We start from the raw sequence: 23,388 nt of genomic DNA, 5'->3' as shown, positions 1-23,388 counted from the left end.
TACATCATAATTTTTTATCATTATTTTAATAGGTTAGGATATTTAATAATTATGATGGAAAATTATTTCAATTTTTTAATATGCATTGTGATGTCTACTACTACGCTGCAAAATTTGAAATTAAAATTCAATTTGTGTATGGATAAATAAAAAAAGATAAATTTTATTATGCGGTGAAATGAACTAAATGACATAGTTTAGGGGATTATTTAGACTTTGGCTATACTCGATGGGGTAAATTGGACTTTTTCCTAGTGTAATTGAACCATTTACTATGAGTGAAGATGAATTCCTGATAAACTATTTACCCACCAAAAAAATCAGACCAGGTGCACAAATCAACAAAGGCTCTATCAGCCACCTGGTTGATATATATCTCTCAGCAAATGTTGCAAATCTTTTCGAGATATTGTGATCTGTTCCATGCACACAGTGCGCTTCTGCGTCATGCTCAACCTCGACTATTCTGTTCATGAAGCCAGTGTGTGTGTGTGTGTGTGAGAGAGAGAGAGAGAGAGAGGTAAGGGTCGTGATGGTCTGGTGGAAGCCAGGGGATGTTCAGATCAAGTCCTTCAGTTACTCCAAGATGTTCCATTTTCTTAATTTTTTCAATTTTAAGGTCCATATCAATTTTCTTAATTTAAAGCAGTTTACATAATATCTTAAAAATCTATTATAAGAAATCAATTTTCTTAATTTAAGGCCTATACGTATCCTTATTTAGTGGTTGGAAATGCAAGATAGCACAACAGGGAGTTACAGTAAAAGAGAGAGAGAGAGAGAGATAGAGAACACCGGGATGACAATTCTTTTTTTAGATTAAGGAAATGAATCCGGTCTCAGCCATCAGAGTTCCGAATGCTTACAACCGAACCAGGACGACAATTCAGATTAAAGAAAAATCCCACACAAACAATTCATGATGAACAATATATAAAAAGTAACCGAAAAGGCAAGCTGTGCTGCCGGAATCAACCGAAGAGTAGTGGCCAGTCGCGGTGGTGTCTAGCAGCACGATCAAGAACCTTTGTAATAGGCAAGTGCACTGTATACTGTCTGAATAAATGTCAGCACGAACAAAGTGATGGCGGCGAGGACCGATATGATCACCCATCGGTTGGGGCAGAACTGGCTCTTGAACTCCGAGTACGCTATACTGACATCTCTTTCATGATGCTCGATCACCTTTTCCGATACGCTGTCGAGGTCATCGGGTATGCAGGCTCTTACTTCATCCACCAAGAAATGCCCTACGTCGTGTAGAAAGCTCAGAACATCCTCTTCCCCCTTCATCGTGTTCTGCACGATGCCATTCTTCTGCAGTAGTTTAACATCTGCTTTGGTCTGTAACAGGCTCTTCATACATGCAAAATGGGCTGTCACGGGAAGCCCGTACGCCGGGTACCGCTGTTCAAAGTTCAGAAGCTGGTGGAAAATTTCGTTGCTGTATGGGAACAAGTGCAGGGGTGTTAGTTGCATCAGTGCTGATATTCTCTTGTTAGAGTATTCCACATCGATCGAGCTACTGTCGAGCCGTTTAAAACTAGTTGCGGATTCAAGCAAGTTCATTGCATTAGGAATGTAAAACTCGGCAAACCGTTTTGCAGGCTGCTGCTCTTGTTCGGGTTTTGTATGCACCAGCCACCTGCCTTCTTCTTCGGGTGTCCGGGTCCAATGGAAGATGTGCAGTAGATGTTTGAAGCCGCCGGATGGGAGGTTGCCGCCCTTAACCTTGGATTTGTTCACTCTAGGGTAGAGATCATCAAAACACGACATTGCTAGTCTGTCCATGCGGGTGCCACCAAACAGCTCGCTTAAGCTTGAATGTGCAAATACAGCCTCGACAACAAACCACGGAATCTGGTTTCTGATGCGCAACATGTCGATTTTGGTCTTTATCTGATCTTTCATTATTCTTTGGTATAGAATTGAAAATTGCAGGGACCTTTGATCTGCTGGATCACTATTGTTACCTCTGGACCCTCGTAGAATTTCGGCACCATTCCGGACCTTCTGCAACAAGAGAATCGCAGTAGCTAAAAAGCAACCGGCGATCAGCAATGACTCCTGGAGAGCATTGCTTTCTCTAAAAACAAAGTACCTCTGATAATCCTCACCGCCGTAGTGATAGTAGCTCTTGACTAGATCTTCCCTCTCCTTCATGTATCTAAGGAACAAAGTCACGTCGAGACCGAGCCATCTGGTCATAAACGCAACATATTCCCACATGTGGTCCTTTTCAGCCACATTGCCCGAGCTCTTGAGGAGGAGGATACCGACAGGAAACCTTTCGGGATGGCTACCAGTCCAGTATATTGATGGCTTGTCCTTGCTGGTGTCTAGAGCCGCTAATGCGGGCTTTAGTTTAGTTAGATCGGCGAACTGTTCATCTAGTCGATTTCTTATGTTGACAATCCACGTTTCCTCACGAGCGTGGTCTACCTGGACGTATAAGGTTTAGAAGTATTTATTAGCTAAACGAAAATTAAGCGTTGACTTAGAAAAAGGTGATTCATCATGCCTTCAACAAGAACATCCACTACTAGAAAACACGCCAAAGATCCACCCCAAAAGTACCGGCATGAAGATAAACCGGTACCTATACTAGATGGAACCTATGGACGAGCCTTAGGTACCGGTAGATAACACCAACCGGTACCTAAGGCTCTCCATAGCCACCGGGTGGTAATTTTTACATTAGTACCGGGTGGTACCACCAACCGGTGCCTATGGATGAGCCATGGATTACTTTAAAAGGAAAATATCTCTCTTCCCATCAGAAGTGATGTGTAGGTGAGATGGTAAAAAAGATGCATGTGAAGTCAGAGATCCTGAGTTTGAATCTCGGCCAGACCTTTTTGACAAAAATATTTTGGTAAGAGAGCCTTAGACACCGGTTCTTTTACCCGGTGCTGATGACCCTAGCCATTGGTACCACTTTCCGGGTACCAGTTGGAAAAACCGGTACCCCTCAATATTATAAAAATAGTTATTGGATCTGTTATCTTTCCTAATAAATTACCCACCCCTGCTATTATAAAAATATTATAAAGTAACCCTCTAAACATGTGTCTAAATTATCTACTTCTACCATTATAAAAAATCTAAAATAACCCCTAATCTTAGTATAAATTATCCACCTATGCGATTATAAAAATAATGCAAATAACTGCCTAAATTTGCATATAAATTATTCAAGTATATCATTATTAAAAGTTAAAGTAACCTATAAATCTCAATCTAAATTATATAATTATAATAAAATATTAAAGTGCACCAATATAAAATTCTAAATTATTATTTATTGTTTATATAAAAATACTACCTATGGTATGCGTCATCATGTATTCATGTATTATGGGAGAGGCCCATTCATAAACAAATGGTTCAATTAAATATATATCAAACACGTGAAGGTGTGATACAAAATAAAATCTATTGCAACTAGATAATGATAAATATGAATTTTAGAATATGTGTTAGAACATTTAGTAGATGAAAGAGGACATAAGATAGATAATTATAATTAGAGCTCTGTTACAATAATTGTAAAATATCATAGGGTACTTTTAGGTACTTTCCCTTAGAATTTTTTCTGGCCATTGATCTATGAAAAATTAAATTAAATTAGTATTCGGTCCCATTTTTTTTTGTACTTGGTCCCATATTTTTGTACCACTAAGTACTTTAGTCTAGGTACTTTCATGTACTTACTACCTTGACCACCGTACGATTCCATCAGATGGACGGCTCTCATTTTTTTTCAATCATTGTAAAAATTCTTCTATAATTATTAGCTATAAGTTTTATTTTTATATTAATTCTAACTATAGTTCGAAAGCACGAGTTGATAGACTAGTTATGAAATAATTTCAAATGTAATTAAATTTAGAATAACTTGCCATGCACGAAAAACTAACCATCTTAATTGGTCAACAGGTGCGGATCTGATATGCGTCACGAGACTCGAAAGAGCTGTCACACTCCTTTGCGAACTACGCCAGACAGACTCGAAAGAGCTTTATCGGCCTTCCATGTTGCAGGAGTGGTTCTTTGAACAGCTTGCAGAAACATCAATTAACAAGCTGGCAGTTGGGCAGAAAGGAGGCAGAACCGGTGCTTTGATGGCCGGCGGCACTTTGTGGATGTATATTTCAAATAATATTTGTTGCAGAAACCTGAAATTGAACAAGGGACAGAAAGATGCAGTGTGATTGAAAATTACTTGACAGAAAGATGCACTTAATTGATGTTTGATCTGTTTTTTGTTGGAATAATTAAATTTGACGACTCGTAGATGTGATGTAATTTATCTTAGTTTCAAACTTTCAATAAATTACTTGACAGCCAATGTCAAGCTTTCAGAAAGAAAAGAGGGGTAAAAAGAAAAAAAAAAGCCAATTTAGATATCGCAAACCTGTATTTGCAGGGTGGAAGGCAACAAAGAACTGGTTCAAGGGACTCTGCTAGGTGGATAAAATATCTTCAGAAGCTTCGTCGCCATGGCCAGAGGTTCTTGGAGCTGTGAAGGAGAGAATAAGTGAAGGCAAAGGAGAAGCTGACAGAGATATAACAAGCAGAATAGCGAATCGGTGATTGCGTGGTGCGAGAAGGAGGCGACCAGTGGAGGGAAGGAGACGACCGGGGAGGAGGCGGCGGCGCGGAGAGGGAGGAGCGGCGCCCGGCAGACAGGGAGGAAGGGGCCGGCGGCCTCGATCTGGATCTGGATTCGGAACGGAAGGGGTGGGGGCGTCTGGGATGGGGAAGCACCCTAAAAAAATAAAAAATGAGAAGCTAGGGCCTTGTTCGGCTGGCAGCTCCAGCCAGCAATAGTGTTTTTCCTCTCACACCAGATCAGTTCAGCCACCTGCCAGCCAACCAATAGTATTTTTTTCTCACAATAAATCAGCCACCAGCCCAGCCACCAGCCAGCCGAACAGCCGTAGATTCAAACAGACCCGTCAGGGTCGGGTTTGGTGCGGGTGGGGGAGATGATGCAGCGGGTGGTAGGGCCAAACCAGAGGCGCAAGGCGTATTTGGATGGTAGACTCGGTACCGTGCGGTTGTTAGGGTTGTGTATATACTATTTGCGTACTGTTTTGCACTGTAGCAATGCTGTTTATAGAGTGAAGTTTGAAATAAGAATAGGAATGAGGAGGCTTGCTGGAGACCGGGTTAGAGTCTCCGTGGTCGCACAAACGACCAAACCAATCGTTGGAGCAAAAGCTTTTGCGCACTACGGAGTCTAGGGAATCGTCCTGAAGACCACGACGACAGAAAGCGACGCAGACAGCAGCGCGTGAAAAAGTATACGCACCGCTTTTACTTGGCAACTCTAGTGGGCACCCATGTGCTCTGTAGTCTATACTCTGATTCCCAAGCTGGAACCCACCATGGAATGGATTGCCGGTGCTCACTAGCCTCCGGTGACTTTCATAATGCAGGGTGCGGCGGCAATACCTATGTTTACATGTAAAATTTAAAATTCTAAAAACATCATATCAAATGTACCGTGAAGTATTAAATTTAAATAAAATAAAAAATTAATTGCATTGTTTGCCTGTAAATTACTAGACGAATCTAATAAACCTAATTAGATTATAATTAGACACTAAATTGCTATAGTAGTTAGTCTTAATGACGAGTTTTGTAATTAGTTTTATAATTAGTCTATGTTTAGTACTTTAAATGTGAAAAAAAATTATTTCAAAAACTCTACAGAAGCAACTAACCTTAATCATTATCTTAGAGCAAAAATATATTGCGCACAACGCGGCGTACATATCTAATGAGTCTAATTAATCCGTTATTAGAGGTTGTTTATTGTAGTATTACTGTAGCAATTTAGCATCTAATTACAGCCTAATTAGATTCATTAGATTCGTCTCGCCATTTACAGACAGCAGTCGCAATGCGTTTTTTATTTCATCTAGATTTAAGTCTCCATGCAGGTGCCGAGAAAAAATTTGGAATTTGGAATTTTTCATCCAAACACGGGCTGAGGACGGCGTGGCTGGTAACTCTGCAAGAAGCAGAGCGCAGCAGTAGGGTAGGGCAGGCCAGCCAAGCGGCTAGCAGCCAAGCAGGGGGAGACCCCGTGAGCCGAGTCGTCGGCCAACGAGTACAGATTCTGGCCGTATTTAGTTCTTTACTAATAAATTTTTAAACTATCTAAATGTATATTTAAAATATTAAATATAGATTAATAACAGAATAAATTATAGATTCTGTATGTAAACCACGAGACAAATCTATTAAACTTAATTAATCCATCATTAGCAAATATTTACTGTAGCACTACATTATCAAATTATGGCACAATTAGATTTAAAAGATTCGTCTCGCAATTTACAGGCGACTTTTGCAATTGGTTTTTTATTTTATCCATATTTAATATTTTATATATGTATCCAAACATTGATGTGATATTTTTGACCAAAAATTTTTTAAATCTGCTAAGCTATTGTTCAACGACAGCTAGTGCAAAAAAAATTGATGATCTGCCGCGGACACCGCGACTGGGCGCCGAGCCGCACCAGCTGCTGCCCATTAATTTCGACGGCCATCTGCATGTAGTATTTGCTCTGTCCATAAAAAAGTGCAATTACGAGATCCGTGCCAATCAAACTAGTTTAAGTTGATCAAATTTATATTGGATATTATTAACATTTATATCTCCCAAATAAATGTACTATAAAAATATATTTTATAACTAATCTAATGATATGTATTTTATTATAAAGAATGTTATTATTTTTTATATAACTTTAGCCAAAGTTTAAAATTGTTTGATTTATCGAAAAGCGAGAACTTTTTTTTATGGATGAAGAGAATAGTTGACTAGCTGAGGTAACTGTGTTGCTACGATTCTCAAATAATTGAATCTATTTCGGGGAGAATGAAAGGAAAATCAAAGTCTGCAAGTGTCCGTGTCGACTAGGGAGATGTAAATGGTATCAATATTTTTTTACTGTATTCGAATTCGATCTGGTTTAAAAGGATTTTTAACCGTCCATATGCGACTCCGGATATTCAATATCCGTAACCGATCTGTATCCGAATACTAAAAAGTTACATTACATCCCTAGTGTCGACGTTATAGCTCACTTTACTTTTTTTCTAAATTTAAGTTAAGTTAGGTATGTCTAAATTCGATCAGGTTTAACTATGGTAGTACATACAACATCAAATAAGTTTACTATCAAGATGTAGTTCATGGAGGATTCGAAACTACTCTGACTTTGTAGATTTTAATGCATTTTTCCTATTAGCTTGATCAAATTTGAAGAACTTTGACTTAAGAAAAAAACTAAAGTGAGTTGCAATTTCAAATAGAGCAAGTACATTGTAATGAAATTGTTTGGTTAAATTCCTGCGATATATAAGGCTCCACATTGCAACGAATATTAAAAAAGGTTAATTAGATCCATACCATTACAAATTTGCAATTTCTAAGTTATACCATTACAATTTGCGTATTCCGAATGTGCTACAATTCGTTCGAACCCTAAAAATATATCATTTTCTACGTTTCTGACGCTCTCGGATTCATATGTTGGCATCCGTATTATTGTATAGACCAAAACACCCCTACTATGATCCTCTCTCTCTGCTCAATGACATCCAGGCCCCACATGACATCCCCTTCCTCTGTCAATTCTTCTACTTTCCTATGCTCTTCTTCATAGGCAAAGGCTTTTTTTTCTTGGGCTATCATCTCTCCGCAGCCTCAAGGAAGTCATGATTGATGAGCTCTATCTGTACAGGTCAGAGTGGTTGGAAGACGTGCGGGGCCAGCTTACCACGAATCCAAATAAACCGGCTTTGCAGTTCGGAGTACTGAGGAGGTGAGCTCCGTAGGTTTCCTTCACTTTGCTTGTTCTCTGTGCTCTTTTCCATTCTGTGTGTCTGAACGACGTTGCAACGTTTGTTTCGGGTTTGTGTGTGTGTTCATTTCCATTTCTACATCCTGTCGCCTGTGTGTCGATCTGATGGTGCCGGCATGCTGATCGATTGGGGCACTCCGCCGTTGGCCCGTCCCGATGCAAGTTTTTTTCCTTTGTGTTATGTTGTGTATGAATCAGAATAACTGGCATGCATGCATGCTTCGTACTACAGTATTGCCAGATGTAACTAAGTGAAACGACATGTTTAGTCCAGTAATTTTCCTCAAACTAAAGACTCAGAGGCAGTGGCATGTATTATTACGAGTTGTACTGGTACCCTTTGCTGGTATGGTGCTTACACAGAGTCGTTGGCGGACATGATTTGATGCCATTTTATCTAATGGAGTTGCAAATGGATATTTTCGTATATTTTTTTCTCTCCATCTTCATATATATCTACAACTCAATTAAGGTACATTAACACCATAAGTCTCCTTTAATATTTTTTCCTAGACATGTATGTGTAGATAAGCTCAGCTTCTGATGAAAGTTGCCAGGGGTGAGCTGTGCCGGGCGCCAGAGAGCTCTGGGCGGCAGCCAGGGCGGACAGCTTCAGGAGGTTGCAGAGGAGCGAAGGTTGTGGTAGGGGAGCACCGGATGGGCATATTTGCAATAGGCATCTTATAATATTGAAGTAGAGATTTTGGGATATTGCAATGAGTACCTTATATTGTTGCAGTATAGATTTTTGGATGTTACAAGTGCTATAGATGTGCTGGGTGTTGCAGACGAATGCATTTGTACCATATCACATGATTGATTTTCTGAGATATTTCACTGTTGCAACAGTTTACTTTTTGTAACATCCCAGTTTTCATCACGATTAAGGGGGAGTGTTGAAATATATAATGCAAACTTCTAGAAGGTTCTATAAAAATAAGGATAAACTATGGTATAATTTTGTTCACCATGACAAGATTCTAGAATGTTCCACAAGACTCATAAGAAGACATGAAGCTTGGATATTTTCTTGTCATGGTAAAATTTAGAATTTTCTAGAAATAGATATTTGTAGGGAACTTAGATATTTATAGGAAACCTCCTAGAATGTGACATGTGTCACTCATCCAAGGGGGTATGGGTGCCTATATAAGGAGGGTGTCACCCCTTACCATGCCATACTACTCCACTCCATCCCACACACATTCAAGGGCATGGTAGAAGTGAGCATAGGTAGAGTGTGCTAGGTTAGTCACCACAAGGTGTGTTTCTTCGTAACTTTGTTGCTCCAATAAGGTAAGTGTCTTTATAAGTGTTTCGGTTAAACTTAGTACTTAGTGTATAAGTTGTGATCCATCGAAGGTTGGCTCCGCCACCCGGGATCACAAAAGGGTATGGGCTTCATCGAAGGATGGCTCTGCCACCCGGAAGCCAGCTTCATCTGTTGGTAGGCTCTGCCTCCCGGAAGCAAAAGGCGGCTCTGCCGTCAAAAGGACCCGGTACACTAAGTAACTAGAAGCTGACCGACTCTGAATTGAGTTGGTGTAGATCCTCAACTTAGTAGGGCCACCTCAATTTCCAAAATAAAACTTATGTTGCAATTAAACTAGTAACGTAAAATAATACTAACATCATATGAGGTATTACATAATTACTATGCAAACTATTTTATAATCTTGCCTTTCGTTAGTACATTCGTTCCCTCCAGTAACCAGCATACGCATGCTTGCACCTACGACAAAAATCATATCGTCTCCATAAAAGCCTCTCGAGTCACCGTACCATGCCATAATTATAATTCCCAGACAATCATGACAGCACCTACCTCCTTTGCCACAACTTCATCATCCCCTGGAAGCCACAGAGTACCCACAACAATGACCTTGAAATGATCCGTCATGGCAGCACCCACCTCGCCATAAATCGGGGTCGTCGCGCACAGTGCCGGCCGAGATATTTTCTCCGCCGCGCGAACCGCCTCACCTATTCTATAAAAGAAGCCGACGCCCCCTCCCTGCCGTCCTCACCCGCGCTCGCTCTCGCTCGCGCACGCACGACACGCCGGCCCCACGACGGGACCGCGCACTGCCGCCGGCACCACGCCGTGCCGCCCACCCCCACGTCCCCACCTCGCCCACGCCGCTGCAGCGCCCTCGCCGGCTTTGCCGCCTCGGCGCTCGCGCCTTCAGTGCTGCCACTATTTGCGTTGACGACGAGCTGCCACAGCCCACGCCGTCGCCGTCCCTGCGCGACGCCGATGCTGCTCTCCTCGCCTATAAAAGGAGCAAGGCCGTGACGAGCCTCGTCACCCGCCCAAGCACACCGAGCCACTTCGCTCCGCTAGCTGAATCATTCCTCCCGAGCCCAGCTCACTCACGAGATGAAGCTCCAACAGTTGGCCCTCTTCCTCGAGCTGTTCCGCGCCAAGGTGAGATGGCAGGCAGCTCCCCCGACCATTAACTCCGCTAACAAAGGTCCAAAGCACCTACCAAGCCGTGAGCACTTAATCCAAATCATTCCACCAACCAATACTGTAAACTTAATATCTCCTTCATATCAACTCCTTTTCACGTAACTCTTTTCATCTCCATTTGAGCTTATTTTATTGCTTGCTTGTGTTGTTTGCCGGTTGTGCCGTTTTCGCCCGTAGATCACGGAGTGACCGAGGAGGATCCTGCCAAGGAGCCAGAAGACCCGTACCACGAGCAGGAAGCCGCCGCCGCCGACGCGTACGTAAGCGAAGGCAAGTTTCATCGACCTCTATGTGAGCTGTTACATCCATGTGAGGACGTTTAGCTGTAGCCTGTGTCTAGGATTGATTACATATACCAGTACTTGAGTGATTGAGTGTGCTCATGCATGCATCTGAGTAGTCATGCATATCCAGAGCTGAGAATAGGATACGAAGGGATCTGGCTGAGACCAAGGCAGCTCAGTATGCTGGAGCCGGCGCTACCGTGGTGGTAAACTGGCAGGTGAGTGCTACCGTGGTGGTAGGCTCGAGTTGACATGTTGAGGGATGGTTGCTGCCCTGGTGAACCATAAGGACCGAGTTGTTTTGACATCTCACCTAGCTTACTTTCAGTACGACCACATGAGTTTGTATGGGCAAACCTTAGCCTAATCCCACTGGCTAACCTGGTAGTCGTCTGAGGTGGATATGTTTTGGGGTGAGACCTGGATTGGTCCAGACCCGAGGGTTTGGGGGCGGCTAGTCGGGGTTGAGCCACGGCTGGGTGTCGGCTATGACGGAGCCGTCTCTGGACGGTGAAGTGCGTGTGAGTAAAGCGTACAACCTCTGCAGAGTGTATAATTCATTCGAATGGTCCGTGTCCACGGTATGGACAGGCTACGGTGTGGTCCTGACAACTAGTGAGCTACCTATTGTGGGTTGTGTTGGGAAGGGGTTGCATACCATTAGTTGCATTGCTAATGCATTGTGCTCAATGTGCGTCGTGCATGTCATTTCCCCTCCCGTAGGGTGAGGTGGAGCTTGCTGAGTACTTTTGTACTCACCCCTGTTAATTTTTCTCCAGAGGATCCTGACTTTGTGCTAGAAGACTACGAGTAGATCGTGTCCGCACCCAAGCTGATCGAGTGGAGCCGTGATGGATGAAGAGCTAGTCCTGCATGTCGCTATGCTAGTTGTTATCCTATGGTTGTTCTGTGTAGCTTTGTGTTGTCATTTTACTCCTCATGTACGTATTAAATAAAGCTCTGTATGACTCTGGACTCCACTTGATGTAACATGTATTATGCCGGAGACCTTATTCGGTAATTAATACATGGTTTAGCCTTGATCTTCGGGTCGGGGCGCTTCACTTTTGATGTTTCATCTCTTGATTTCTCATGATGCAATCAGCCATGTTGCATACAACATCAGCCAATGGTTCAGCGGGAATTTTTTTTTATTCTGGTGGTACTGTTTGACGCTAGCGTCCTGGATGCACGTCCAGGTGCTAGCAGCTCCAACACAAAATTAATGGTCTGGTTCTCCATGAATTCAGAGGGCTAGGAACTATTATAGTCCGATTTTCCTATACTGCGGATGTACCTAATATGTATTTGATTTTGACCTACTAGTTGGCTTCCTCGGTCTGTTTTGGATTAGTTTCCTTTGTTTTCAGATCTACTCAGCTCTCACCATCGTCTCATGCACGGTAGGTGGGACCTTGGAAGCTGGGAGCCAGCGAGGTTTTCGTCAGGCACATGCAAAGGTGCGTGGTGACGGAATCTCTCTGACTCTCCTCCTCCAGTGGGGTGTGTTTAGTTCTTTTAGCGCAAAATTTTTAAAATATACGGATACACATTTAAAATATTAAACGTAAATTAATAATAAAATAAATTACCGATTCCGTCTGTAATCTACGTGACGAATTCATTAAGCCTAATTAATTCATCATTAACAAATATTTACTGTAGCACCACATTGTCAAATCATAGTGCAATTAGTCTCAAAAGATTCGTCTCGCAATTTACACGCGAACTGTGCAATTGATTTTTTTCTTTTATCCACATTTAATGCTTTATGTTGTGTCCAAATATTTGATGTGATAATTTTTGTCAAAAAAATTTAAGATCTAACCAAATCTATCTATCCTCACACTGGGCCAGGCAGTTCCTATACTGCAGACTGATATATACATACATATATATTGTCCCTGTCCCTGGGGAGCCCGCGAGGTTGCGGCAGGCACAGGTAAAGGTGCGTGGAGACGGAATCTCTCGTCGTGCTCCTCCAGCTGATTGGTTCAACCTCCCAATGGACCCGCTCCATTTCTTGTGGCATTAGTTTTCTCAAGACGAGGTTGCATGCCCTTCTCAATTCTTAGAAAAAATGCTTTAACTATATAGGTCAACACACTGTTCTGGAGAGAAAACAAAGACAAACTGCTCTGACGCAAGCTAGCATAGCTGGATCCTCCTAGACCTGCCCACCTGCGTCCTGCATCCACCGGCGCTCCCTACTTCAGCTTCCTCCGCAGTTCCCCGGCCTGCGTTCTTGCATATCTTCTTCCCGATCGACCAGTGCCCAGTAGTAGCTCTGTTCTCTCATCCGGACTGCTCTATCTGCTGCCACATTTTTTCATCTTCTTCCTCACAAAACTGTAAACTGCAACGGGGAGCCGTGAAAACGGTAAGCTTGTAGGTTTCATTTCTTTTTCTTTTTGAAGTAATAATGTAGGTTTCATTTCTTTTTTAGTCTTTTTTCTTCGAACGTAATCATTTCGATTATTAACTGTTCCATATTTATGCATTGCTCTTCTTCCTCAACTCAGCCGATCTATTACACTATTCACAGACCCCAGTGCGTTTGCAAGTCCGTGCTGAATGGAGCGCTCAGCTACGCCAAGTCCACCATCGCGCAGGAGGTGGCTCTGCAGCTGGGCGTCCAGCGTGATCAGGCTTTCATCAAGGATGAGCTCGAGATGATGCTCGCTTTCGTGATGGCAGCGCATGAGGAGCGAGACGAGCACAAGGTTGTCAAGACCTGGGTCAAGCAGGTCCGCGACGTGTCCTACGATGTCGAAGACTGCCTCCAAGATCTAGCCGTTCGACTTGGGAAGCCATCTAGGTGGTGCTTCCTCCGGACGCTGGTTGATCGTCACAAAGTGGCCACACGGATGAAGGAACTCAGGGCAAAGGTTGAGGATGTCAGCCAGAGGAACATACGGTACCGTCTCATCAAGGGCACTGCTGGCCCCAAGCCTGCAACTGCACTACAAGAATCGCGTAATTCACCGTCGGCCAGAAGCCAACGTCAATAAGGCAAAGGCCGACGAAAATAGAGTTTCATGTCGGCATGCCGACATAAATAAACCGACGAGAAAATGTAGACGTAAATAAGAATTGTTCACGTCGGCCACCGACGTAATTAAAATATTCACGTCGGCCACCTTTCAACCGACGGCAATATAGACGTGAATAGTTGACGTGGCAGGCCCGGTGACATGGCGGGGTGATGTGGCAACGCAAAGTAATCACGTCGGCCCTTGAAGAAGCCGATGAGAATATTGCACGCATGAAATGTGGCAGGCCTCCCAGTGTTCACGTCGGCTAGGGTGGCCGACGTGAATACTGGGAGCTCCCTTTCAAACAACCAGGGTTGGAGAAAGCACATACTCATCAAATATCACATGAATTCGCATGAATCAACATAAATGTTGTGAATTACAGAATACACATGAAATATTACAGGAATCCATACATCCATACATGCATACATTGTTACAAATCACAGAAATTCACATGCATAAACATTGTGAATCAAACCGTCATGCATACATGCATATTCTCGATCGGAATTCAAGCACAAGTATACCACAAGTATAGTTTGAAGAAGAAGTAGAGTATCAGAGACATCACATAAAGAAGCAAAAGTGTACGACTCGGTCACACATCGCTGCCATCCTCTAGATTGTTGGATTGTTCGCCGCTTCCTTCTTCATTTGGAGCTAGAGATCCATCGCCGGCACGCTGCGATGCAGAACCCTGTAAAGGACAAAATATAGCATCAAAGGTTGAAATAGCTAAGGAAACAACAACTGCTATTGTACTTCCATCGAAAAGAAAGGAATCTATTTTGCATTAATTAATTCTCTTACTATACGGGATAAATTAACGGACTCATCGTAAATATACCTGTGGAACAATGTTTGGCATTGAGGAAGCAAGGAGGCAGAAGGACAAAGCAAAAGTGGATCTTTCCCAACTGTTCAACGAGGGCAACGAGGATCTTACAGTGATCGCTGTGTGGGGAACAAATGGTCTTCTTGGTCAGACTGTTGTCGTCAAACGAGAGTACGATAATCTGAAGAGAAGCAAGAAGTTTGATCTCTACGCTTGGATCAGGATTGTGCATCCTTTCCGTCCCCTCGAGTTCCTCCAATGCATTATGAGTCAATTCTACCGAACTTCTGTAACGAACATGGCACCATTTATGCCATTTCGAGTGATTTTGGTGATCGAATGACAACACAACACTTGGACTAATATGATTGTTAAGATGATCATTCTCAGGCTTTTAGGTTCAAGTGATGACAAAGAGAAAGAGAAAATAGGCGTAGCAAGGCCCGAAGGGCAGCCCCTACGGGGGTTCCGCTACCCGGTTAGCGGACGGGGGTCGAGGGGGAGCCGCCCCTCGCGGGTCTCAGGGCAGCGCCCTGAAAGCTCTTCGGATCAGGAGCACCGGAAGAACCGACGCCAGGGGCACCGGTGCATCCGACGCTTGTCGGAAGAACCGACGCTACGATGTTTGGTGCAGGAGGAAATCGAAGCCAAGTCAGCCTACAGGCACCGGTTGAACCGACGGGTCAAAATGGGGCATCGGTGCATTGGCCGTCCTTTGTACCAGAGGCGATGTCAGTGCCCAGGAGAAGTGTCTTCAGCACCGGTTCAACCGATGGGGCATCGGTGCATACCACCGGTGTAATGACGTCAGCGTCCAGGAGAAGATTCCTTCAGCACCGGTTGAACCGGTGAGGCATCGGTGCAAAGCATCGGTTCAACCGGTGGTCTCTGCGTCAGTCGTCAGGAGTCCAACGGCTACTTCGTGTTATGAGTGACCGGATGAACCGACGCTACCCTGCCAAGAGGCATCGGTTCTTCCGGTGGTACGCAGATTTTCAGCTAACCGTTGGAGCAACGGCTACAAGACTTGGTGGCCTATATATACGCCTCACCCCGGCCATTTGAAGATTGCTGGAGTTGCTGGACATCCCACACACACCCAAGAACATCTCCAAGCCATACAAAAGCATCAAGATCATATCCTTAGCCCTTAGCACACTTTGAGAGTGTTGTGTAAAGGATTAGCTCTTAGTGAGTGAGTTTGCAAGGCTTAGAGCCTTTGTGCTGTGGTTCATTAGTGAACCAAAACAAGAGCTTGGTGCGCCGGCACCTTGGAGCGTGGAGCTCGCCGGCAACGTCATCGACCCTCCGACTTGGTGTGGAGCGGCGACGACACCTTTGTGCGGGGGACGTGGAGACCCCCATCCTTTGTGGAGAAGCTCCTTAGTGGAACCCGGGGCCAAGGTGACCGTGATTGTGTTCACGGAAGAGACTTGGTGGCCGAGTAGCAATACTCTTAGTGAGTGCTACAACAACGTGGATGTAGGTGTGCCTTTGTGGCTAACCGAACCACGGGATAAACACCCGCGTCAAGAGTTTGCTATCTCCTATCCCGCTCTTTAAGCTTCCGCATTTCTTTCTAGTAATTTGTATGCCTTTACTTTCATAGAATAGTTTCTTGATAGGAAAGGCTATAGGTTGCTAAACTCTTTTGGGATAGGGGTTTTACACTAGAACAACCTAGTTGCACATATTGATAGCATGTTTTAGTTTAAGTTTTGTGCAAACTAGTTGGAGCCATAGGTCTAAGTTTTTATTAGTGCCTAATTCACCCCCTCCCCCTCTTAGGCTAGAGCACCCGATCACTTTCAACTTCTTTTGAAGAAGCCGGGAAGGTGCAAGAAGAAACGAACATTGGAACTCAGATTCTTATGAAGATGGGGGTGATGAAGCAAGATGATTTGGTTGATTCATTCAGTAAGCATAAGCATGTGAATAAGACGAGCTATCTGATTGTGCTTAATGACCTGTCCACCATTGAGGAATGGGAGGCGATCAAGGAATACTTTCCAAACAAGAAGAAAGGAAGCCGAATCATCTTAGCCACAAAGCACGGTGAAGTTGCAAGCCTATGTGCTGGCCAAGAAAGTGTAGTGTCATGAAAGTTATCAGGTGCTCTAGCCTAAGAGGGGGAGGAGGTGAATTAGACAATTAAAATTCTTAACCTATGGGTCCAACTAGTTTGCACAAAACTTAAACTAAATCAAACTATCTAGATGTGCAACTATGGTTCTTCTAGTGAGAAACCCTTATCTAAAAAAAGTTTAGCAACCTATAGTCAATCTTATCAAGATACTACTCTATGAAAGTAAAGGCATAAGAGTTGCAATATGAAATGCCAAAATATAAAGAGGGGATGAGAGGAAGCAAACTCTTGACATGAGGATTTATCCTGTGGTTCGGTTAGCCACAAAGGCACACCTATATCCACGTTGTTGAAGCACTCACGAAGAGTATTGATTTCGGCAATCAAATCTCTTCCGTGAACACAATCACGGTCACCTTGATCCCGCTTTCCACTAAGGAGCTTGCCCACGAAGGAAGGGGGTCTTCACGTCCCCCGCATAAAGTTGTCGACGCCGCTCCACACCAAGCCGGAGGGTCGTTGACGTGCCAGCGAGCCACCAATGCTCCAAGGGGCTGGCGCACCGAGATACACTTGTTGGTTCACTCTAGAACCACTCACAAGGCAACAACACCTTGCTCTCTCACTCACTTAAGAGCTAACCTAGTACTAACACTCTCAAAGATGTGCTAAGGACTAAAGATGTGATTACTAAGCACTTGGGTAGCTTGGAGAACTTCTTCATTGTGTCTAGGACTTCACTTGGACTCCAGCAACTGCACAAAGGCCGGGAGATGGCATATATATAGGCCACCAAGTCGAACTAGTCGTTTGTAGCCGTTGTCCACTTTTCTACATAGGCATCGGTTAAACCGGTGCTTGGACCGTCAGTTTAATTGGTCACTCTGAGCTCTGAAGTAGCCGTTGGACTTCTGGCACGCGCTGCTGCTTATGTGGCTGTCACCCGTTAAACCGGTGCACTGCACCGACGCCCATCGGTTCAACTGGTGCTGAAAATCTTTCTCCTTGGTTTCCTGCAGTGCTGACGTCATTGCACCGACACCTTGCTCCTGTGCACCGTCGGTTCAACCGGTGCTGAAGACTTGGTTCCTTGTGCCCTGACATGCTCTCTGGACAATGCTACGGTTAATGCACCGACGCTTGTTTGATGCACCGTCGGTTTAACCTGTGTCACTGGGATTTCTTCACTTGGTCTTCATGTGCACTGTCCAATGCACCGATGCATGTGCGTCGGTTTATCCGATGACCATCGGTTTGACCGGTGCTGGGTCATCGGTTAAACCGGTGCTACTTGTTTCTACTGACTTTGTCCATAATAATGCATGATAAACTAGGTCTAGTTATATCAAATTATCCAAGAAAATACCCTCAATTACTTCATCCCATAGAATTGCTTATAGATGAAATTTAAATACTACCATGCCTTACAGTTTGATTTTCTGCTGTAAATCAAGAAAATATATGTCTCATTTAGTCAAGTGCATGTTCTAATTCTCTTTCTACTTCGGTATTGAACTTTTAGAATTTTGATATATTGAATCTTTTGCATGAGATCATATGTAGATACAACAATTTTATGGAGGTTCTCACATATATTAAGAGTTAGGAATATCACCTAAATTACAAGACTAGCAATGTGTCAAATCTTTATTTGCTTGCCTCAGGTTTCTCAAACATTATTGAAGCCAGGGTCTAGCTCAAATGAAGCCAGACTCAGTACTAACATCTATGCGATGCCAACTGATGAGATTCTTGGAAGTCAATTTGTAGGCGGTAGCAATATGGTTGGAAAGAGCCTTACTCGCATTGGGACGATCACAGGTGCTTTGGAGGAATCTCAGCTTGTGGGACGAGAGAAAGAGGAGTCTGATCCTATAAATCTAATTGCACAGCAAAAAGACCATCAACCTACAGTGATCTCAGTGTGGAGAATGGGAGGTGTTGGAAAAACTACTCTAGTCAAAGAGGTCTACCAAAGTCCAAAGCTAAGTGGCTTATTTGATTTGCGTGCTTGCGTCACAATCATGCGTCCATTTGTTCTCAAGGAGGTCCTTATGAGCTTAGTTATTCAGCTAGATGCGCAATCCTCTAATAAGAACGGCACTATTGACTTTGGGGTAGGCACGAAGAATGTAACAGAAGTTGATGCATTGATTGAATATTTGGGTAAAATTTTTAGAAGCAACAAGTGTCTAATTGTTCTAGATGACTTGTTTTCTATTGCCGAATGGGACATGATAGTACAAAGTTTCCACAACATGAAGAGCGGAAGCTGGATTGTAATCACTACACGGGAAGAAAATGTTGCAAAGCATTGCTCGTCAAAGCGAGGAACCATATACAAGCTAAAGGTTCTAGAAAATAGAGATGCTCTTGACCTCTTCACCAAAAAGGTACTGGTGCAGTATAATCTTGCTCCAATTTTTTCATTTGTAGGTTATGCTCACAACACTACTTACTAGTCTTTAAAAAATTTAGGAATAGGCTGTAAACGAACCCAAAATAACACCGAAGACAAGTAATAGTAGTGGTGGGTACACATGATAGTATCCCATGCTGGCACGTTTTGTTATAAGGCAAGGATAGTGGGTACACATGTCACATATTAATCCCTTGTAGCCCTGCTAATGGGTTGGAACCCGCACCATACCCAACCCCACCCAAAATTAACATATTTAGATACCCAACCCCACCCAACCCAATTAGTTAATTTCTCAACTCTAACCAACCCGCCCCATTATAAGCGGGTAATCCATAAAAACCCATGGGTTCTACTATGCAGAGGAATTTAATGGTTCTATACTTAATGTGGGGACCACATATATGTCTAGCCACACTACTTTGCACAGAGTATCTGTCAGTCATATTGACTCATCTCTAAAAATTTCAGTCAATTTCGATAAAATTTTATAGTGTGAACGCGAGGTTTAATTCTAGGGTCCGAGTCTTGATGTGGAGCCCATGTGTAGTTCTAGCCACGCTACTTTGCACAAAGTAGCTGCCAATCGTACTGAGTCATCTCCAACAAATTTCAGTCAATTTCGATAAAATTTTATAGTGTGAACGCGAGATTTTAATTCTAGGGTCCGGCTCTTGATGTGGAGCCCACGTGTAGTTCTAGCCACGCTGCTTTGTACAGAGTAGATGCCAGTCGTACTGAGTCATCTCCAACAAATTTCAGTCAATTTTGATAAAATTTTATAGTGTGAACGCGAGATTTTAATTCTAGGGTCCGGCTCTTGATGTGGAGCCCACGTGTAGTTCTAGCCACGCTGCTTTGCACAGAATAGCTGCCAGTCGTACTGAGTCATCTCCAATAAATTTCAGTCAATTTCGATAAAATTTTATAGTGTGAACGCGAGGTTTTAATTCTAGGGTCCGGCTCTTGATGTGGAGCCCACGTGTAGTTCTAGCCACGCTGCTTTGCACAGAGTAGCTGCCAGTCGTACTGAGTCATCTCCAACAAATTTCAGTCAATTTCGATAAAATTTTATAGTGTGAACGCGAGATTTTAATTCTAGGGTTCGGCTCTTGATGTGGAGCCCACGTGTAGTTCTAGCCACGCTGCTTTATACAGAGTAGCTGACAGTCGTACTGAGTCATCTCCAACAAAATTCAGACAATTTCGATAAAATTTTCTGATATAAACACGTGGTTTTAATTTCAGAGTCCAGCTCTCACGTGGGACCCACATTTATATATAGTTATACTATTTTGTAAAAAATATTCATTTCAACCCACCCCAACCCGCCTCAACCCGCATTTATATAGAACCCGCTCCGACCCACCCCATTAACTAATACAACCCATTTTAAATCATCCAAACACACTCCATTTCAAAACCCACCCCATAAAACCCATTTCAACCCAACCCATTAGCAGGCCTAATCCCTTGGCCCACGCTTGACCCCATGTCAGGCGCGCCTGGCCACATGAATGGGCCATCGGCACTGGAGCCTATTTTTGTTTTCTAATTAAGTTTAAAAAAACCGGCCTTTTATATTTACAAGGTGGATAATACAACCAAAAATTACAAGACCTCTTGGACTCTAAATTAAACCTCAAAATGAGGGTTACAAACATAAGAAATAAAGCTAGAAGAGTACGATTTAATCTTCTTCTTCATGTAACAATGTGCCCTGTGGAGATGTGGGTTTATGTTACAATGGGCCCTGTGGAGATCGATTTGGGTTTCTGCTTTAGCACTTTTCAACACGTAATAACAATGTCACATTATCTGATCCTTTCATGTAGAGCGGGGTGTATTATGAGTAGATTATTAGATATTTTGTTTTTCGGTTGGGGTTGCCACTGGTTTGTTATATATGCAAGAGTTCTTTTAAGAAGATACTTAAGACAAATATTTTGCCATAGTCAGTTTAATACAAAATAGGAACTTTATTTGCACATAATTTAACTTACAATACTTAAAAAACTTAATTCTACCAATTGCAGCTATCCAAGGAGGCCATAAATTTGGATAAAGATCATCCTGCATTGATTGAAGAGGCACAAACGATCCTGAAGAAGTGCAATGGACTTCCCCTTGCAATAGTCACCATGGGTGGCTTCTTGGCTAAGCAACCAATGACTCCCGTGGTGTGGAGAAAATTGAATGAGCATATTAGCTCTGAGCTAGAGATAAATTCAGAGCTTGGGACAAAAAAGAACTATCCTTATGAGAAGCTATGAGGGCTTGGCATATCATCTCAAGTCTTGTTTCTTATATCTGTCCATCTTTCCAGAAGATTACATTATTAGGAAAAGACGCCTGGTGCATCGATGGAATGCAGAGGGTTACTCATCAAGTGAGGTGCGTGGCAAGTCTATGGGAGAAAAAGTCTATGGGATATAATGAACCAGCTGGCAGACAAAAAGGTATTTCTTGCAAGCTCCACGATCTCACGCGTGAAATCTGTATCTCAAAGGCTATGGAGGAAAATCTTGTTTTTAGAGTGGAAGAAGGTTGTAGCTTAAACACCCAGGTGACGGTACGCCACCTCGCTATAAGCAGCGGTTGGGAGGGTGACCAAAGCGAGTTCGAGAGCATAGTGGACTTATCTCGTATACGGTCACTAACGGTGTTTGGGAAGTGGAGGCCATTTTATATTTCTGACAAGATGAGGTTGCTGCGTGTGCTGGACTTGGAAAGCACCTCGATCGGGTCTTGTGGATCATCACCTTGAGTTTGTTGCGAAGCTCTTTCACCTAAAATACCTTTCCTTAAGAGGATGTAAAGGTATTGTTCACCTGCCAGAGTCACTGGGTAACCTAAAGCAATTGCACTATTGCAGACACTAGATGTTGCTGGTACACGAATAATCAAGCTGCCGCAGGCCATCATCAAGCTTAGGAAGGTACAATACAATCGTGCCGGGGGATGTCGTAGCATTCCTTATTGTGACTCATATGACCAACACTACCGGAGACAGTTTCTTTGCCGAGTATCCGCGACACTCGTCAAACAACACAATGCACTCGGCAAAATTTTTGAGGGCAAAAAGAAGAAAAAAAATAATTTGCCGAGTGTTTGAATACCGCACTCGGCAAAGAATATATTTGCCGAGTGTCCATCACAAGGACACTCGGCAAAGATAACGGCCGTGATTTACCGGTAACTGCTGCCGGCTCTTTGCCGAGTGTCGCTCTTTGCCGAGTGTCTCTATTTGCCGAGTGTCCGGCACTAGGCAAAATATTCTTTGCCGAGTGTTTTGTTTTACCGAGTGCGGCACTCGGTAAAAACTTAGTTTGCTGAGTGCCCGATATATTGTACTCGGCACTAGGCTGCTTGGATGGCCTGCACTCGCCTCCGAAAACCCTCCGGAGCCTCAAGCTGCGCGGCGCCCTGATCGAATTGCCGGAATGGGTCTTCGGCCTCCAGAATCATGTGAAGTTGAGGCTAGAGGGGACCAAGCTAGCGGAGGTGGATGGCACCGTAGAAATGCTTGGCAAGCTACCAAACCTGGCCATCCTTCGTCTGCTGAATTGGTCATTCCTGACTGAACAGCGTCATCTGACTTTCCATCGGGGGGCATTCCCGAGTTTGACGACGCTGGAGCTGGGGATGGGACACCTATTTGTCCCTTGTTTAGTTATAAAATTCAAAATTCCAAATCTATCACATCAAATGGGAATCTTATATGTATGGAGTATTAAATCTAGATGAAATAAAAAACTAATTGTATAGGTTTATAACTAATCTATGTTCAATACTTTAAATGTGAAAAAAATTCATTTTAAAAAGTTTGCAGTGGGAGGCTTGGCATCACGTCAGTGGAGTTTGAAGAAAATACAGCGCCTAGGCTTGAGCTGCTGACGTGCTCCGTACACAGTGTCTTTGTCTGGGCTGTCATCCCTCCCCAGCCTCAAGGAAGTTCTGATTGTTGATAAGGATCGTCGTTATAGCAAGCAGTTGGTGGAAGATGTGCGGGCCCAGCTTACCAGGAATAATACAAATAATAAGCCCGTTCTCAAGTATATTATATTATTATCTGATGATGAGCCGCTGAGCTCAGTCGTCAGTCGATCAAGTGTCTCCTTTCCTTTCCTTTGCAGCTGTTTCATATCCCCTCCGATCCTTTTTTTTTTTAGATTACAACGTTTTTCCTGTGTTTTATTATGTATGTGAGTCAGAATACTGTAACTGGCATGCATGCTTCATCCTGCATGCAGTACGAATTGGCAGATGTAGTGAAACGATATGTTCATCAGTCAAGTAGTTGTCCTCAATGAGACTCGGAGACAGTGGTATGTATTACTATTTTATTACGAGCTGTGCATGTGCGA

At 43.3% G+C, this 23,388-nt stretch overlaps 1 protein-coding gene and 1 pseudogene across 2 annotated transcripts; one reads left to right on the top strand and one right to left on the bottom strand.

The window, feature by feature from the left end:
* Window positions 1-787: 787 nt before the first annotated feature.
* LOC120665516 lies at window positions 788-4,778 on the bottom strand. 2 transcript variants are annotated; one of them, XM_039945107.1, is made up of 4 exons: window positions 4,622-4,778; window positions 4,418-4,522; window positions 3,921-4,178; window positions 788-2,442 (listed from the first exon to the last, which is right to left on the bottom strand). In XM_039945107.1, the coding sequence occupies exons 3-4, from the start codon at window positions 3,921-3,923 to the stop codon at window positions 1,018-1,020; spliced, it is 1,428 nt and encodes a 475-aa protein (XP_039801041.1). In that variant the 5' UTR covers window positions 3,924-4,178; window positions 4,418-4,522; window positions 4,622-4,778; the 3' UTR covers window positions 788-1,017. The 2 variants fall into 2 exon arrangements, with proteins under 2 accessions (XP_039801041.1, XP_039801031.1); XM_039945097.1 differs by having other exon boundaries at window positions 4,418-4,778.
* An 8,360-nt stretch (window positions 4,779-13,138) lies between these two features.
* LOC120695051 lies at window positions 13,139-23,334 on the top strand (annotated as a pseudogene).
* Window positions 23,335-23,388: the final 54 nt, after the last annotated feature.

This window comes from Panicum virgatum, chromosome 2K (genome assembly GCF_016808335.1).
Source record: "Panicum virgatum strain AP13 chromosome 2K, P.virgatum_v5, whole genome shotgun sequence".
Lineage (NCBI taxonomy): Eukaryota > Viridiplantae > Streptophyta > Magnoliopsida > Poales > Poaceae > Panicum > Panicum virgatum.
This window is presented reverse-complemented; position numbering and strand designations above follow the sequence as displayed.